The 19,409-nt window shown below is 39.8% G+C and overlaps 1 protein-coding gene across 1 annotated transcript in view; it reads right to left on the reverse strand.

Moving 5' to 3' along the window:
* TTN (titin) overlaps positions 1 to 19,409 on the reverse strand; it is a 271,515-nt gene that overhangs the window by 10,158 nt on the left and 241,948 nt on the right. The window contains exons 281-307 of the mRNA XM_088794519.1: positions 18,626 to 18,913; positions 18,215 to 18,514; positions 17,647 to 17,949; positions 17,242 to 17,547; positions 15,362 to 17,128; positions 14,749 to 15,042; positions 13,651 to 13,938; positions 13,240 to 13,539; positions 11,066 to 13,132; positions 10,663 to 10,965; positions 10,242 to 10,547; positions 9,858 to 10,148; positions 9,466 to 9,762; positions 9,031 to 9,336; positions 7,826 to 8,131; positions 7,460 to 7,741; positions 6,673 to 7,266; positions 6,248 to 6,535; positions 5,846 to 6,145; positions 5,026 to 5,328; positions 4,158 to 4,460; positions 3,465 to 4,049; positions 3,031 to 3,336; positions 2,614 to 2,913; positions 1,414 to 1,989; positions 1,017 to 1,322; positions 32 to 625 (exon numbers count right to left, since the gene is read on the reverse strand). Of these exons, the coding sequence (XP_088650645.1) occupies positions 32 to 625; positions 1,017 to 1,322; positions 1,414 to 1,989; positions 2,614 to 2,913; positions 3,031 to 3,336; positions 3,465 to 4,049; positions 4,158 to 4,460; positions 5,026 to 5,328; positions 5,846 to 6,145; positions 6,248 to 6,535; positions 6,673 to 7,266; positions 7,460 to 7,741; positions 7,826 to 8,131; positions 9,031 to 9,336; positions 9,466 to 9,762; positions 9,858 to 10,148; positions 10,242 to 10,547; positions 10,663 to 10,965; positions 11,066 to 13,132; positions 13,240 to 13,539; positions 13,651 to 13,938; positions 14,749 to 15,042; positions 15,362 to 17,128; positions 17,242 to 17,547; positions 17,647 to 17,949; positions 18,215 to 18,514; positions 18,626 to 18,913 (12,459 nt within the window). The remainder of the gene's footprint in view (positions 1 to 31; positions 626 to 1,016; positions 1,323 to 1,413; positions 1,990 to 2,613; positions 2,914 to 3,030; positions 3,337 to 3,464; positions 4,050 to 4,157; positions 4,461 to 5,025; positions 5,329 to 5,845; positions 6,146 to 6,247; positions 6,536 to 6,672; positions 7,267 to 7,459; positions 7,742 to 7,825; positions 8,132 to 9,030; positions 9,337 to 9,465; positions 9,763 to 9,857; positions 10,149 to 10,241; positions 10,548 to 10,662; positions 10,966 to 11,065; positions 13,133 to 13,239; positions 13,540 to 13,650; positions 13,939 to 14,748; positions 15,043 to 15,361; positions 17,129 to 17,241; positions 17,548 to 17,646; positions 17,950 to 18,214; positions 18,515 to 18,625; positions 18,914 to 19,409) is intronic.

Raw genomic sequence — 19,409 nt, forward strand, 5'->3', positions numbered from 1 at the left:
ACCAAACTTATGTTTACTGATTTGTTTTTACCTTCCACTTCCAAGGAGGCAGTACCAGACACAGATCCCCCTTGGTTGGTAGCTCTGACTTGGTAAACTGTGGCATCATCATCCGTGACACTTGCAATGATGAGCTGGTGGTAGCCACCCTTCAACTCTTGAATCCTGTATTTTAATCCATCTGCAATGATTTCTTTGCCTTGTCTGTACCATTTCACAACAGGTTTCGGATGACCAGTCACTTTGCAGACCAAAGTAGCATTGCTTTGGTGTCTGACATTTAGATTTCTCAGTTCGTCTTTGAAGTGTGGTGCCTGAATTGGCACATCAGATTTGGGAGTGACAGGTTCTGATATTTCACTCCATTCACTTTCCCCACCTAGGTTTTCACATTTCACACGGAACTCATATTCAAGACCTTCAATAAGGTTTTTCACTGAAAAGACAGTTTCTCGGATTTCTTCTGTTGTCACAGCAATCCATTTATTCTGTTTCTTTTCACGCTTCTCAAGGTAGTAATTTCTAATCTTTGCACCTCCATCACTGGCAGGTGGCTTCCAAGCCACAACACAAGAATCTTTTGTGATAGCAGTAATAGTGGGTTTTCCAGGAGCACTTGGTTTTTCTATTTCAAACAAACAAACAAACAAACAAACAAACAAACAAAGATTTGAGTCAAGCTGAAACAAGCAACTTTATGAAAAGCTTATTAAAAAAATAAAATATTATGAACTCAAAGTTCTACTAAGAATAGTTCTTCCAGAAAATAAAATTGGTTACTTTATGCTAAGAAACTTATTAAAACACAAAATGCCTTTTTAGGGAAGAAGGGACAGGGTATTTGCCCTTTTAGATATGTAAAAATTCAATTAAAGTTAAGTAAGCTAAAAGGCAATTGTGCTTTACCCGAATCTCTGCTATTTCCTTCCAAAATTTATTACTGTGAAAAAGTTTTATGTAAAAATGGAATTTTGCCATGTGAAGATTGTAGAAGTTGTACAAGAGGTTGCACTCACCAAACGGACTCTTAATGATCACAACTGAAGAGACCTCTAGAGGGGCACTGATGCCGAAAGTGTTCTGAGCTGAAACCCGGAAGTAATAGCCAGCATTTTCTGTGAGGTTCACAATTCTACAGGTTGTCACTGAGATGGCTGAAGACACCAATTGCCATTCAGCCCCTTCCTTGGCCTCACATTTCTCCACCACATAATTGGTGATCCAGGAGCCTCCATCATCTGTCGGTGGTTTCCAGCTGATCACCACAGAATTCTTCAATAGAGCTTCAATCACAATTGGTCCTGTAGGTTTGTCTGGTTTATCTGTTGGGGGAAGAAGACACAACAGTAGTGGTTTTTTTTAGTATGTTTCCCAACATCATATTTTTTTCCTTGAAAAATGAAACTAAAATACCTTGTATTTCCACATCAAGGATGGCATCAACTGATCCCAAAGCATTGCTGAGTTGAATTTTGTATTTCCCAGCATGAGTCTTACGTTGGACATTCTTCATGACGAGATGAGTATAGTGCTCAGTGTTTTCAATAGCAATGTTTTCTGAGTTTTGCAAAAGTTTCTGGCCATGGAACCAAGTGATGGCAGGTACTGGACGACCAATGTACATAACATGAAGTCGAAGTGTTGAACCCACAGCACCATAATATTTCTCTTTTAGTGGATAACCAGGATGGAACTGTGGTATTGCTTGCAAGAGAAGTTTACTACTGGTTTCTACTTCTCCAACCTCATTAGTAGCTAGGCAGGTATAAACACCTTCATCTTCTTGTTCCTCTGTCATTATTGTCAGAGTATGTGTGCGTCCATCTGAAGACATTTTGTACTTCCGGCTTTGTATGAGCTCCTTACCAAATCGGTACCATTTAATGTCAGGAAGAGGCCTGCCAACAATCTGGCATGAGAGTTGAGCAGCTTCACCCAATTTGGTGGTAACATCCTGCATTTCTTTGCGTACTCCTGGGGCCTCTCCAGCTAAAGGATACGGAAGATAATATTAATGCATTATTGTTATGATTGAATCTATAGTCCTCTATCCTTGTATATCAGGAATGAATTTATCATATTGACTAACACTTTATTAGATACCATGATTTATATGACTAATTTGTAAAAATTCTTTGCAGGGATTTTTCTGGGGTCATGTGGAAAATAGGGATTCGGTGAGCATATTATTATTCAGAGTGATTTTTCTCTTTATTATTGGGAGGCATTAATGATGTATGGGGTTTTAGGAAAATATGAATTCTCTCTATAAATCTGTAGTATCTTTGCCTTACTTAGGTTCAGTGAAGTGGGGTAGATTTGTTGACCCTTCACATCTTATAAGGAACTATTTAAAAAACCCATTGCATTTGAGGAAGATATTGCTCTAGGAATGTGTTCAGTTCATTGCACCTAACATCTGCTGAGGTTATGTGCTTGGAATGGCTTCCTATCAACTATTCCCTGCGAGCGCATATGTCAAAGTGAGTAATTGTTTCCAAACATTTGCTCACCAATAAAGCTTCCTGGAGATCTACTTAGTACAGATGAAGCATTTGCCTCAACATGTTACATAGCTAGTAAATCAAAAGCAGAGACGTAACGGCTACTTACATGTTAGTTTTGTCTTTACAGACATAGCAGTTCTTCGAGGTCTGCTAAGCCCAGTTTCATTCTCAGCAAAAACCCTGAATTCATATTCAGTAGCTTCTAGCAAACCCCCTACTGTGAATTGCCTGTCCTTGATGCGATCCTTATTGCTCTTCTTCCAGGCACTCTCTTCAGATTGTCTGTATTCAACCCAGTAGCCAAGGATTTCTTTGCCACCATCACATTCAGGTTTCTCCCACTGTAGAGTGACACTATCTTTGGATATTGAAAGAATCTCAAGTTCTCCAGGTTGGCTTGGCTTATCTGAAATATTTTAAAAATAATTGAAAAGGGAATCACCTTTACTGCTGAAATAAAAGAAGAAAAGACTCAAGGTAGCTTGCCTCTTTGATTTTAACCCTTTCAGAAAGTCTCTCTTACCAAATGGATCTTTGCAAACGACTGGTTCAGAAGCAGGGCTGGTCTCGCTGAGGCCAACGTCATTCTGTGCGATGATACGGAACTGATATTCAGCATCAGGCACAAGCCCTGTGACGGTGTACATTGTGGTTGTTATCTGAGTCTTGTTGTGCCTGACCCACTTGTCCGTTGATGTCTCCTTGCGTTCGATGTAGTAGCCTGTGACTCGAGAACCACCATCATCCTTGGGCCGGGACCAAGACATGCTGACAGAACTCTTGGTCACATCGAGTATTTCTGGAGGATTGCTTGGAGGCTCTGGAGGATCTAAGGATATAAGTGGAAAACACACGTGTGTTAAAGTAGTCCCAACTCTCATAAGCTGATGGCTTTCATTTTAAAACAAAAGAGTAGTGAAAAAGTTTTCACAAGGCTGTGGTTGGAAGAGTACTTACTCAATGGTGTTTTTGGTATAACTGGTTCTTCAGATTTCAAGGGTTTGCTTATGCCAAACTGGTTTTCTGCTGAAACACGGAAATGGTATTCCACATTTTCTTTGAGGCCTTTTACCACCAGAGATGTACCTCGGACTCTGGAATCAATGGTATACCAGGCGGCTTTAGGCACTTCGCGTCTCTCGAGGATGTAGCCTAAGATGTCAGCACCACCATCATCGGCAGGGGGTCTCCAACTGACCCTTACAGAGCGAGCTTGTATGTCGTCATATTCAAGTGGCCCTTCTGGAGTGTTGGGACTTCCTATCACCTTGACATTGATGTAAACAGCCTTCTTGCCACATTTGTTTTCCAGAGCCAGGTCATAAGAGCCAGAATCATCTCTGACTGCTTCTTTGATTACAAGCTCAGTTTGTGTTTCAGAGGTTGCAATCATGGCACGTTTACTAATATCTTGGCCTTCCTTGGTCCATTTACATATTGGGTACGGTTTCCCTTTGATTGGAATGGTAAGTCTGATGACTCCACCTTGTCTTACAAAGATACCTTCCTGGTATCTTTCATCAAGTTCATAATCAGGATATTCTGGGGAAAAAGGTAGTGTTACAATTAGCATTTGTTTTTTGGGGGGAGGGAGAAGGAAATAAATCTTAAGGCAGTTATAGCAGAAAATAAATAATCGTTATGTCTTACCAAGCATTTCTGTGATTTTGACAGTTCCTGGTACCTCAGCAGGCTCCCCAGGTCCACCGGCATTACAAGCAAGGACACGGAATCTGTATTCAGCGCCCTGAGGTAGATGTGTTAGAGTATATTCCCGAATTTTGGTCGGGGTAGTGTTACATTTAGTCCATTCATGTTGATCTACTTTTTGCATTTCAATCAAGTAGCCAGTGACTTTAGATCCTCCTTCATCTTCTGGAACACTCCAGGCCAGGGAGACTGATGTCCTTGTTGTATCAGTAACTCTTGGGTTTTGTGGCTTTCCGGGAGGAGCTGGGAATAAGAATAAGACAACAACATACTTGTTAAAGATGCAGTGAAGCTGAAAATCAACTGTGCCACCTAACACGTCCAGTAGAAACATGGACTGTTAGCATTAGAGTATTTTTTGTTTTGCAAAAATTTAATTCATGTTGTCAGTTAAAATACTTAAAGCTCTTGCTTTTTCTTTTGTTTTAAATGTGCTTTATTTATGATCACTACTACTTATATCTATCATCAGTTTTTAAAGTACTTTCAGAAATGTTAACTTGTTTTAAGATTTTAACTGTGATATAGGGCATATATTAGGAGTCCAATTTTAAAGAGGGGGAAATAGACTCATGAGAAGAATATTAAAAGTTATTTGCCAAAAGCTGTTAGGGACTGGAGTAGGGGTGGGATTGATGACAAAGGGATACAAGCAAACTTTTTGGGCTGATGGAAATATTCTATGTTTTGATTGTGGTGGTGGTTATAGAACAGCACATTTTTCAAAAGTTATAGAATTATACATTTCAGAAGAGTGAATTTTACTACATTGAATTACACCTCAATAAACTTATACAAAATGTATTACCAATTGGATCCATGGCAACGATGGGTTTGGAAGGACGACCTGGTTTTCCAGTCCCTCTCATATTAATGGCTGTGACACGGTGTTCATATTCTAAGCCTTCAATAAGGCCAGTAGAACGGTACCGTGTCATTGTCACTGGGACTTTATTTACACGGACCCATCGATCTGCTCTCACTTCTTTGCGCTCCACAATATATCCAGTCACTTGGGAGCCACCGTCGTCTTCTGGTGGATACCAAGTAAGTGTCATGCCATCACGGGAGACATCAAATATCTGTAATGTTTCTGGAGGTCCAGGAATATCTGCAGAAAGATAAAGGAAAAACACAATATGGCAATATGAATAAATTAAAATAATGACTCATACGTTTGTATAAGTATGTCTTACCTTTTTAAATGGTATATAAGACTCTTATGACTATTTTTCCAATACTTTCATTTTTGTACTTTTCTTGTTTTTTCTCGTTTTGTTTAACTTTATAAACATTTATTAAGCATGCATTCTGCATGTTTTCTCACTAATAACATAGCCAGTCTGTTCTTCCTTCCCTCCCTTGCTCCCTTGTTCCCTCCCCTTTTCCATCCCTCCCTTCCATCTATCCCTTCCAAACTCTCTCTTGCTCCCTTTCTTTCAAAAAATAAAAAAATAAAAAATTCTAACCATGTGGAAAACCTCCAGTAAAAGGAGGTTTAGAAACCTTCGAAAGACCTTGGATTAGTTTTGTGACCCATTTTTACTCATATTAGGGCATATTAGAAACAAATTCCTTTTTGTTAGCATTTAGAATCAGAGATGGGGTGGGAGGGTCTAAGGACTTACTGATGCTGCTGCGACATTCTATGACCTCAGACTGCAAGTAAGAGCCAATCCCGAAGCGGTTTGTTGCAGCCACACGGAACACATACTCATTTCCTTCAGTGAGTCTGGTAAACCTAAATGTCGTTCTAGTCACTGATTCAGATACTGGTAGCCATCCTGGACGATGGGCGTCACGTTGTTCTACCACATAACCACTCAATGGAGCACCACCATCCAATTCAGGTGGTTCCCAGGAAATGGTAATTGAAGTAGCATCGATTTCATCGATCTTGATGGGCCCAGTTGGTGGACCAGGCTTGTCTATGAAAGAAAAAGAAATCCAGGAAATTAATTCTCACTTCAAATCAAAATTGGGTGACTGAATATCAACAACTTGCTTGTGTTTTTATCACGTGTCCTTACCAAGAATGATAACTTTAATGGTCTCTGAAGTAGTTCCAGTTACATTTTTCAATTCAAGTATATATTCTCCAGTATCTCTGATAGTGGTTTCACGGATGGTTAATTTAGTGACTTTAGTATGAGTTTCAACTGTGACACGCTCTGATTCTTTTAGTTTAGAACCAGAAAAGAACCAGGAAGCAGCAGGAGGTGGACGACCAGCGATCGGTATCACCAGCTCTATTGGTTTGCCAGCTGGGACATGGATGGTCTTTTGAGGCATTGTAGAAAGATCAATTGTTGGCAACACTATGAGAAAGAAATTAGGTATTTATTCTTAAGCATTATTTCTAATGACATAGTATCATGAATTCTGAATGTTTATTTTACTTTACTATTATTATCCTTTTTTTTTTTTTTTTTTTTTTTGGTGAATTGGTACATACCTCTCAGGTCTTGTACAGTCACGGCTGTCACAATCTCTCTTGCTTCTGACACACCTTTCTCATTTTGTGCCCTTATTCTAAATAAGTACTGTTCACCTTCATTTAAGGAAATAACAGTGTGCTCTAAGACTGTGGGTTTTAAGGTCACAACCTTCATCCATCTCTCAGTGTCAGCTTTGCAGGCCTCAAGAACATATCCAGTGAGTCGGCTGCCACCATCGTAAAGTGGTTTTTCCCAGGCAAGGGTAACAGTTGACTTGGTGACATCGACCACTTCCAGTTTTGTAGGCACCAAAGGCACTTCTGAGACCAGAACTGCATCAGATGTTTCGCAAGGCTCTCCAATGCCATAAATATTTTCTGGCAACACTCTGAAGTAGTACATGGTTCCTTCTACAAGTCCAGAAATTCGGTAAAGTGTCTTGCTGCATTTGGTAGTTACTGTTTTGAATGCTCTCATGGCAGCTTCACGCTTCTCAATAATGTAATTGTTGACTGGAGCTCCACCATCAATTGTGGGGATTTCCCAAGTAATGGTCACCGAATCTCTTGATACTTCCTTAACCTTCACTGAAGAGCAGGGACCAGGAGTATCTAAAAAGTAGAATGAAAGATTCATACTTCTAATTTGCCATTGGTTGATAGATTTTTTTTTTTTTTTTTTTTTTTTTTGTAAGAAAATATACTCAACATAGTTTCTCTCTAGAGAGGTGACCAATCATAGGTCAAGGTGTATCTTTTTAGAGAATATACTCACAGCATCATCAATTTTCAGACCAATACTTACCATATACTTTAACAAGGACTGTTGCTGATTTCTTGCCAGATTGATTTTCAGCTTCAATGGTGTATTTTCCAGCATCATACCGGTTAACTTTGTCCACGATAAGTAAAGAGTAGCTCTCAGTGGTGTCAATAATTGCCCGGTTGGCAAGGTCAATGCCCTTCTTGCTCCATGTGATGACGGGAGGTGGTCTTCCAGATACAGACACCATCAGGCGTAACGAGACACCAGCTCTGAGGGTCACAGTCTTCTTTAAATCATCTGCAAGCTCAAGATCTGGTATTTCTGGAAAGTAAACATCAAAACTTAATTATACATGAACAGGTGTGACGAGCAAATAATTCACCTAAAATCTTATATAAAACATACCGAGTCTTTCCACAGGCTCAATTTCAGCAATTGTCTCGCTGTATTCACTCATACCCTTGCCGTTCACAGCAGCAACTCTGAAGGAGTATTTCTGGCTTATTTTAAGATCTGTCACAGTGAATTCAGTATTTCTTATTGTAGCATTGGTGTGCACTCGGTACCACTGATCAGTATCCTTCTCTTGCATCTCAAGAACATATCCTATGATGTCAGTGCCACCATCATACATGGGCTTGGTCCATGCCAAACTAATGCTGTGCTTGGTGGTATCCACAACTCTTGGAGCAGAAGGTGGGCCAGGGGTATCTACGAAATTTTAAAAGGGGGATGCATATGTTAAACAAATACGGAAGCTTTGAGATTTGTATTTTTGGTTTTCAAGAATCACAAAGGTATATTGTTCTTTATCTACACTCACAAAGGTAATCTTTGTAACTGGGTTCTCCTGATGTTACAGGACAGCACTGTATGCTGTCACTGTTGTTGTTATTATTATAATTACTATTTCAAGAATTAAACTTCTTTAGAAAGGTAGAGATGTCTTTCCTGCTACTTTGGCTAGCTATGCTGTGCTCTTTCAGCTAAGCTCATTGTTTAAAGTATCCATTCTCAGGGGCTTTTCTTTATTTGCTCAGCTGTCCCAGGGTGAATGTCACTTGACACTACATCTCTAATGAGTACAAGATTCACTTTCTTCTGTTTTCCCTATTCAGTCCCAATGATTCATTCCTTCGTTTTGGGGCTAACGCTCTGTACAAGGATTTGCTTCCTATTTTTGCAGCTCTTGTGACAATTATTTTGTTAGGCATTTATTATAACACTAGAAACTATGCTTTGCTGAGCCTCTTCTTAAAAAAGACTTTGTCTGTTTTCTTTTCATTAGTTACTATCACTACAGTGCATTTTTCTCCATTCTTTGGAAGATTTATAAAATACATCCCTTTCATATTGGTAGCAGAATCATTTATTTTTTTCATAGATTAGAAAATAATGCAATGATTTTTAGCAATGTAATTGCTAACGTATCAACAGAAGTTATAGTTAAAATGTTCTCTGACTTAGGCTATATTTAAGATCCCTTTAATAAGCATATGCTTTTCTAGCCCATTCATAAATTCTACAAGTTCTCAAAAGTGGCATTTGGGAGATTAACTGTAATACGGTTTTGATACGCATTAGGTTTATGTATAGTTCTTGGAACTCACATGATGGTTCTCGGCATGAGATAAAGTCGGAAGCTTCACTGGGTTCACTATTACCGGCTGCATTCACTGCAGTCACCCGGAACTGGTAATCACAACCTTCCATCAGGCCAGTCACCTTCAGCCTGGTGTCATATACCACATAGTCTTTGTTGACACGCGTCCAGCGCAAGCTCTTCTTCTCACGTTTGTCCACTAGGTAGTTGCTGATCTCATTGCCGCCATCAGATTCAGGTTTTGTCCACTGAATGATGATATGCTCCTTGCCAGCCCCGACTTCTTCAGGTATGCCAGGTTGTGATGGAATAGCTGTTTACATTTTTATGAAAATAAGGATGATCAGAATCGCACCAAGTCACTACTGATATGACTGCCCTCCTGCTCCCCCGGTCCCATTACATTGCAACTAGCAATTTGTTTAAAACTGTTAATACTCACTGAATGCATTTCTGGCTACAATAGGCTGTGACTCAGCAGGCACACCAGGGCCGTATTTGTTTACTGCCCGCACTCGGAATAAGTATTCGTTGTTCTTGATGAGTCTGGTAACTACATAGGATAGGGTTGGGCATTCGCCTTCAACAATCACCCAGTGAAGTCTGCTTGTCTCGCGTCTTTCCACAATGTAATGAGTTATTTGTGCTCCTCCATCTTCCTGAGGAAGGTTCCAGGCTAAAGTACACTTCTCCTCTGTTACTCTGCTGACGGTGAGATTTCCACATGGGCCAGGAGAATCTGAAACAGGTGCAATGACAAGCAATAGTAAAAATCTTTCTTTGTGTCCACCCTCGAAAATGCTATAAAAACAAAAGAACTTTTGACCTGCTTACCAAGGACTTTGACCATGACGGAAACGGCCTTGGTCCCACTGGCATTCTTTACTGTTAAGGTGTATTTTCCACTGTCACTTCTGTCACAGAACTTGATCACAGCAGTTGCCCGTTTGCCAGTATACTGCAAAGAGACTTTTTCACAGAGATCTAGTTCCTTGTCTCCTTTGGTCCAGATAATTTTGGGTTCAGGTTTGCCACCAACTGCAGCATCAAGAACAAGATCCGAGCCTGCTCTGATGGTCACCAGATCACCTTGTAATCTGGCATCCAGTTCAGCTTTGGGTGGAGCTGTCACAGGCAAACAGATGCGAATGAATATATGACAGTCAATTTTCAAATCAATTGTGATCAATTAAAAGGAGAACATTGAGTATTTTTTACCGTATTCATCTCTGCAGGTGACGGGGCCTGTAGATTCTGATCCTTTGCTTATTACACCTGCTGCATTCTTGGCCAACACACGGAATTCATAAGTGTCTCCTTCACTGAGAGCGGTCACGGTGAAATAATTGTCAGATACGATGGTATAGTTGCACTTCAGCCAGCGACCGTCTCCAACTTCACTCACTGGCTTACGCTCTATGATGTAACCCACAACCTTGCTGCCTCCATCATATACCGGGGCAGACCAAATCAGTGACACTGTTGATCTTGTGACATCTGTCACCTCTGGTCTTCCTGGTGCATCTGGAAGTGATACAAAAATAAGGTTAAAAAAAATAGAACTGAATTCTACGAGTACTACTGTTACAACTAATAATATTAATAATAAATGAATGTACCCTTAAATTCTGATACATACCAACTGGATTTTGAGCCATCATAGGTCTTGAAGCTTCACTGGCTTTGCTAACGCCTGCGGCATTGAGAGCGTATGTTCTGAACTGATATTCCAGTCCTTCTACCAAACCAGTTACTTTGTAGTTGCACTCTAAGCATGGCACTTTATTTTCTTTCACCCAAAGAATAGTGTTACGTTCTTTCTTCTCAACCCAGTAGCCAACGATCTTACTGCCACCATCATGATAGGGTTCTTCCCAACGAATAGACATGGCATTCGCAGACACGTAGTAGACTTCAGGTCTGGTAGGAGCACTTGGTGGGACTAAATATAAACAAAGGTATCAAATATGAATATGATTTCATAAAATTCAGGGGAAATGTTAATAATAGAGATTTTGAAATATGATTTTTATTTTTCTTACCAAATGGATGCTCAGCAACGATTGGTGCTGATTCTAGAGGCTTGCTGACACCAAATCTGTTCTCTGAACTGACACGGAAAGAATATTCCATGTATTTTGTAAGACGAGTTATTTTAATCTGCGTGCGCTTGACACTGGAATTGACAAGCTGCCAAGCTGTTGTACCCGACTCACGCTTTTCAACTATGTAATTAGTAATGTCAGTGCCTCCATCATCTTTAGGTTCAGCCCATGAAAGGACACATGATTCAGCGGAGACAGATGAGACTTCGATGGGGCCAGTTACTGGACCTGGCCTGCCGATAACCACAACTGTGATGGTAAATGTTTTAACACCAGCTGTATTTTCCAGGGTCAAGAAATATCTTCCAGAGTCACCTCTCATGCTCTCCTTTACAGACAAGGTGGTTTTGTCTTTTGTTGTTGTGATACTCATTCGATCTGTCTCTTTAAGTCTCATTTCTTCCAGCTTCCATGTTACTTTAGGGGCGGGACGACCACTGATTGGCACATCGATGGTAAATGGGCTTCCTGCTTTGCAAGTTATGAGCTGATTGGTAATTCCAGTGAGATCAGCAGTGGGCTCAATTTGAGGCTCCTTGATGATGACAGAAGAAAATGCTTCCCTGGGTTCACTGTAGCCAGCATCATTCTTGGCCTTCACACGGAATTCATATTCAGTGTTCTCAACCAGACGCTCCACTGTGAAAGTCAGCAGTTTGGTGTGACCAGCTTCAACCCAGAAGTCAGATCCCTTTTGTCTCATTTCGAGCAGGTAGCCAGTGATCCGGCTGCCTCCATCATGGTCAGGTTTAAGCCAAGCTAAGACTGCAGAGGATTTGCTTGTGTCAACAATATCAAGTCTCCTAGGTGGAGCAGGCTGCTCTGTGGCTACTATTGGCTCTGGCATTTCATAGGGTTCACCAACACCGTACTCATTTTCTGCAGAAACACGGAAATAGTATGGAACGCCTTCTGCCAGGTCATTGACCTTGAGGATCTGACGAGTGCATTTTTCACTGACAACCTGCCAGCTACGGCGACTTGCTTCTCGTTTCTCTACCACGTAATGATGGATTCGGGCACCACCATCAAGGAGAGGGGCATCCCACATCAATGTAACAGATCCCCGGGTCACATCCTTGAAGGTAATCGGGCCAGGTGGGCCTGGAGTGTCTAGCACCTTTACGGTGAATGTGATTGACTTACTACCACTGTTGTTTTCCACCGTAAGGGTATATTTCCCTGCATCATTTCTGTTGCAGTTTTCCACGGTGAGCGTGCTGAAGGAGTCTGTTGTATGGATATCAGCCCGAATGCTAAGGTTAGAGTCGGGTTTGCTCCACACAGCTGTAGGAGTTGGTCTACCCTGGTAGGCAATGAAGAGGCGAATACTGGCTCCAGCTCTAACAACATGAGTCTGCTTGAAGTTTGCATCAATGTCTAACTCAGGAGCTGTTAATCGGTCAACTGCTTTAATTGAGCCAGTCACTTCACAGCTCTCTCCTTGTCCAGCACCATTGATAGCACTAACCCGGAATTTGTATTCTTCACCTGCTTGTAGGTCTGTGACTGTATATCTTGTTTTCACACATGCCTCTGTATTTACCTTGTGCCAATCTCCTAAGTCAGCTTTGCACATTTCAATAATATACCCAATTATTTCCATGCCTCCATCAAACACTGGCTTAGACCATTCTAAGCTCACAGTGGTCTTTGATGTGTCTGTCACTTTGACCACAGTGGGAGCACTTGGTGGGCTGACTGGCTCTCTACATTTGATTAGTCTTGAGATATCACTAGCAGGTCCTATTCCTGCAGCATTTTCAGCCATGACATGGAATTCATACTCATTGCCCTCTATCAGACCAGTGACTTTATATCTTGTCTCAGAGATTGGTCGTTTGCTGATCACTTTTACCCATCGTGTGCTTTTCTTTTCTCTCCTTTCAAGGATATAATGTCGAATTTCATTGCCACCATCTGATTCTGGCCTTGTCCATGTCAGGGTAATGCTATTGCCTGTTACGTTACTAGGTTCTGGAGTGCCAGGGGCATCAGGAATAGCTGTAAAATGAGAAGAAAGAAAGAAAGAAAGAAACAAACAAATTACACATGCTTGCTTGGAAGTTAATCTTATAAAATAATACCATTTCATAGAAATGGAAACTTACTATATTGTATTTGAGCAACTACTGGGTCAGAATCAAGTGGTCTGCCAACACCAAACTTGTTAACTGCAGAAACACGGAATTGGTATTCATTGCCATTTATTAGTTTAGTGGCAGTATAGCTGTGGGCTTCACAATGATCCTCAATTAGTGCCCATGCAAGTCTACTGGTTTCCCGTTTTTCAATGATGTAGTGAGTTATGGGAGCACAGCCATCATTGAGTGGAGCGTCCCACCACAGGTTCATCTTCTCGCCAGTAATATTGGTGAATCTTATTGGCCCAACTACTTTTCCTGGTGTATCTATAAGAGAAAGGTTCCCGGGTTAGTTTCTTTTTCCTTGCCCATTAAAATGCAATCAGGCCTAATTTGAGACCTGTAAATTGTAAGATTAAGAAACTCTTTTAGAAGTACCTTGTACTTTTACTGTAATATCTGCTTTTGCAGTGCCAGATGAATTTTTGGCTTCCACTCTATATACACCACGATGGTCACGAGTAGCATGTCTAACGAAGAGGCTGGTGGATCCAAGGACATCGGTTATTTCCATATTCATCCTCTTTTCAATTTCTACTTCATCTTTGAACCAAGTTACTCGAGGTACTGGTCTTCCTTGCACCAAAGCTTTAATTCTAAGGCTCTCCCCAGCCTTAATAATGAGACCATCAAAGTACTCAGGGCCAAACTCCACGGTTGGTGGAACTATAAAAGAAATAGAAATAGTATGTATTCATTTGGCTTAATGAAGATATAAATAAACATGTTTTTCATTAGTACTATATCATAAAGCCAGGAAGAATGAGGTTTATTCTGTATTACCAAAGGCTATTCTGAAAGTAGGATTGATAATTGATCATTTAGACTATGGGGTTAAATATTTGCATATTATTAGGTATGTCCTTTGTTATGTTATTAATCTTGCATTGCCATTTATAAAAAGAGAAACAAAACATTTACAGATCATTTACTTCCTAATACTGCTGCATATTCAAAATGTTCCTGTATGAGGCTATCAGCTGTACCCAAGCAAGGTGATGATTGTGCTTGGATGTAAGCTGTATTTTAGTAACTTCAATATATTCTTCATTTTAAAGTCTATTTTGTCAGATATAAGTATTGCAACTCCAGCTTTTTATCTCATTTCCATTTGCATGAAATATCTTACTCCAACCCTTGTATTTTAGTAACTTCAGATGGACAGTTATTCTTGACAGCCTTTTTCCTTATTATAAATGACTGAAATTACAAAGCTAAAAATTCATTCCCACTTGCATGCTATTTGTATGGGAATGGAGTGAAATAATAGACATGGTTCAAAGAATTGATGCCAATTACATTTTTTCTTCTTCTCTTCATCTGAAAGGTAAACAATCTATTTCATCCACATAGCAACCTTGGGTAATCTGTATGAAATGATGTTCCTGTTCCCATTTTATCGATTAGGGACCAAAAGTATTTTTTAAAAATGTTGAATGCCCTTAGCCTTATTGGAAATCCGTTGTAAATACGTACCATTTTCATCTCTTGTCATAATAGCTCCAGAAGACTGTGAGGGTGGGCTTATAGTTCCAACAGCATTTCTTGCAATTATTCTGAACTCATATCGATCCCCAGGACTAAGTCCTGTCACTGTGTATTGACATTCACTGACATCAGTAAAGTTGCATCTAACCCAACGATCACTCCCTTGCCGTTTCTCAATGCTGTAAGCCACAATCTTACTGCCCCCGTCACGCAATGGTGGGTTCCATTTAAGTGTGATGGTTTCTCGGGTGACATCAATGTAGTCAGGAGTGCCTGGTGGGTCTAAAAAATTAATGGAAGTTAAATGCATCATTATTTCTGTAATCAACTTAATCATCAATGGAAGAAAAATAAATTAATAAATCTTAGAAGCTCATTTTAACCATTAATTTCAATTTTTTATATCATAGTCTTTAAAAAGAATTTTAAATTACTTTATTAGATTGATTTAAAATCATCCTCCTTGCTTTACTTGACCAGTTTTCTAGTGATAAGGTGTGTGAGAAGGTGATACATGGAAGAAAATCAGTGTTTGATTTGTTTGTTGCTAACATACTCAGTTACTCAATTAAGTATATTTGAATAATACTCAATCACTTACCTACTGGGGAAACAGCTAAGGTGAATTTGCTTGGGTCACTAGGTCTGCTCAGGCCAGCAGAATTTTCAGCATATACACGGAACTGGTAATCCAGGCCTTCTATCAGTCCAGTAGCTCTATATTCTCTTCCAGATATTGGTGATGTGTTAACTCTTTGCCAGAGAATGCTGTTTCTTTCTTTCTTTTCAACATGGAATCCAGTAACTTCTGAACCACCATCATAAACCGGAGCATCCCAAGTTAGTGACATGCCATCAGAAGTCACATTGTATATAACTGGCTTTCCTGGGGGGCCAGGAATCCTGAACTGGTGCTTTGCCACAATTATGGTTGAGAGGAGTGGCTGGCTGACTCCATATCTGTTTTCTGCCCTCACTCTAAATTGGTATTCAGCGTCTTTGACTAGATTAGGAACTTTGAAAGTTGTCCTGGCAACACTTGAACACACCATCTTCCAATTAGTTTGTGAAGCTTCCCGTTTCTCAATGCTGTAACAAGTAATTTCTCCTCCTCCATCATCTTCAGGCACATCCCATGACATAATGACACTGTCAGCTTTGATTTCATCAAATCGAATGGGCCCTTTGGGCTTTGATGGTGGGCCAAGTGTGATGACTGTAATGGGAAATGAGTTTCTACAAACTGCATTATCAAGAATAATGGTATATTTCCCTCCATTCTCCTTCTTGGCATTCTTAATACTCAAAGTAATTTTGTTTTCAGTTTTACTGAAACGGACATTTTCACTTTCTTTCAATGGCAAACCATCTTTCAGCCAACTGATAGATGGTTTGGGTTTTCCTTTATAAGGTAATTCGAGGTGCATATTATGCCCAATTCTCACAGTGACTTGTGCTCCAGGGATTTCTGACAGGTCTACTTCAGGTGTAATTACAAGTTCTTTTACTGTAACTGGCCCAATAGTGACAGCATCACTTAGTCCTTTCTCATTTTTGGCAGACACTCTGAATTCCAGGACTGACTGTTCCTTCAGTTGGCCAACCTCAATTTCACATGTCTTACTTATGCCTGCATATGACCATGTTTGTTCTCCTTCAGTTTTCCTTTCCACAACATATTCTGTGATGACACTACCACCGTCAAAGTCTGGCTTGGTCCAGCTCAGGGTAACAGATGTCTTTGTTGAATCTTTCACTGACAGGTCGCGTATAGGAGCTGGTACTTCAGCAGCCTTCACCGGCTCTGTAGTTTCGCAGGGTTCCCCAATTCCAATTTCATTTTCTGCAAGAACTCTGAAGAAGAATGGAATTTTCTCTGACAAATCTGTTACCTTAAAGGACGTACTAGAACATTTGTGTGACACTGCAGACCATGTTCTCTTGGTGGCATCTCTCTTTTGAATGACATAATTTATTATGGGAGATCCTCCATCAATGAGAGGAGGATCCCAGAACAAAGTGACTGTGCCTTGAGAAACATGTTTAATCTGTAGTTTCTGGCAGGCGGCTGGCGTATCAAGCACTTTAACAGACACAGTTGAAGACTTTGGTTCACCAACTCCATTTTCTATTGTGAGAATATATTTTCCTGTATCATTGCGAGTCACTTGAGGTATAATGAGTAATGAAGATGAATCAGTGTTCTGAATACTGTATCTGGCATCACTGCCAAGATTCTTCTCATCTTTTCTCCATGTGACAGTAGGTGGAGGTCTGCCCTTAAAGGGAATAAATACTTGTACATCTTCACCGGCTTTAGCTATAATAGATGTTCTGAAAGCCACGTCTAGGTCAATCTCTGGTTCCTCTGCAGATATAAAAGGAACATACACAATGCATTTTAAAGCCAGAAAATGAGTGATTTCCTGGAAGTACTCTAATAAAAAAAATAAGAACACAATCATACCAGTAGGTACATACCAAGTATATCTTTAGCTTGTACAGGTTCAGTCATTACTATAGGTTCTCCTTGCCCAGCACAGTTTACAGCAGATACCTGGAAGTAGTAATCGACTCCATGTTTCAGGTTAGATACCACATATTCTGTACTTCTGACTTCTCCTTTGGTAGAGACAACAGTCCATTCTTCTTCTTCTCCTTGTCTCATCTCAATAACATATTCAGTAACAATACTGCCCCCATCATAGACAGGTTTACTCCAGCCAAGGGTGATGGATGATTTAGTTGAATCTGCAATTCTTATCTTAGCTGGTGGGCCTGGAGGATCTGAAAAGGCCATTCACAATAGAGTAATTACATAATCACATTCAAGTTGGTGACATGAAAGGAAACATAGGTGAAGATGCTGCCTTTATGAGCACTTACCAATAGGATCAGCAGCTTTGTAGAAGTCAGATGGTTCAGAAAATGGACCCTGTCCTGCAGCATTTACAGCACAAACTCGGTATTGATAGTCACTGTTTTCCGTGAGTCCTGTCACTTTTTGTCTGGTGTCGCGGATAGTCTCCTTTTGGACTTTAAACCATCCTAGACTCTTCTTGTCTCGTTTCTCAAGGAAATAGCCGCTTATTTCATTACCACCATCTGCAACCGGTCTGTTCCAGACAACAGTCATTGAATTCTTGGTAATCTTTGTCACCTCTGGTATGCTTGGAGGCCCTGGTGTAACTATTTAGAAACAAAAAGGAAAATGAGTTCAAAGGATCAACATTACTGATAAGTCTACCTTTTAATCTTTAAATCTTATCCAAGAATATTAGTTTCATTTATTATACTTTCCACCTTGTGAAAAGGATAACACTGAGAGGAGATGTGAAACAAAAGGAAATCAAATCATTCTAAGAAAACATATTAACAAGCTAGCAGAATAGTTTATGTTTATTTTTAAAATATTTGTGTTTGATTTCAGTTTTCTAATGAAATATTGTCTCACCAAATGCATTCTTTGCTACCACTGGATCAGATTCCAGTGGTTCACCAATTCCGTATTTGTTCACGGCTCGAACCCGGAAGATGTATTCATTTCCTTTAATAATTTTGGTGGTTTTAACGATGCACTCTTCCAAATTTTCAGACACCATAGACCATATGACGCGGCTTGTCTCACGCTTTTCCACAATGTAGTGAGTGATTTTTGCACCACCATCATCCGCTGGAGGCTGCCAGAGAAGAGTTATCTTTTCTGCAGTGACAGTCTTAAATTCAATTGGTCCACCTGGCGGTCCAGGTTTGTCTGTCAATGAAAGAACGAAACAATGAGTTAGTACTTTTTTAAAAGCTATTATTTAAAATTACTAAATTTTAGGCCAACAAAATTTGATGTTGGCCTGTATTCAGAACCTACCAAGGATTTGTACTCTGATGGTAGCTGAGGCTGAGCCCATAGCATTCCTTAGTTTTAATTCATAGCTTCCACTATTAAGGCGATTTGCATCTTTGATGAGTATAGATGCAAGGTCAGTGGTATTTTCGACAGACACCAATGCATTGGTTTGTAACTCTTTATCATCTTTATACCACTCAATTGTTGGCTCAGGTTTGCCAGAGATGCCAGCTCTGAGCTTCACAGATGTACCTGCTCTGTATTTGACAACTTCTGTATATTCTAGAGGCAAATCAATTACAGGTCCACCTGCAAGAAAAACAGATAAGAAATATTTAAAAGATCAAGAGGATAAAAAAAAAATAATTGTGAACTTCAAAGTAAAGTCATTGGCCTTTATTAGAAAAAAAATATACATATATATGTGTGTATATATATATATATATATATATATATATATATATATATATATATATATATGTATATATAAACATTTACATTTTAAAAGCAACTCTTCTATCCCGGATGGGAAAGAAAGACTGTGAGCAAGCTGTTCCCCAATGACACTGTACTAATTGCACAAGGACTTAAATACCTTTGAAATGTATTTTAAAGTCTATTAGGTGTTTGATTTCAGTGATGAAATGGGATACAGCTGTAAGAACATCGTGGAAGAAACTGTGTTATACATTTTCTTTCATTCTAGATTCTCCATCCCCTTCCTCTAACTACCTCCTATTCCTTTTATTTTCCCTTCCCAGTTCATTGATAGACAGATGTGGGCAGTTCACATCAGACCCTTGAA

The sequence above is a fragment of the Rhinolophus sinicus genome, chromosome 17 (assembly GCF_057876585.1).
Source record: "Rhinolophus sinicus isolate RSI-liver-muscle chromosome 17, RSI-T2T, whole genome shotgun sequence".
In the NCBI taxonomy this organism is placed as follows: Eukaryota; Metazoa; Chordata; class Mammalia; order Chiroptera; family Rhinolophidae; genus Rhinolophus; species Rhinolophus sinicus.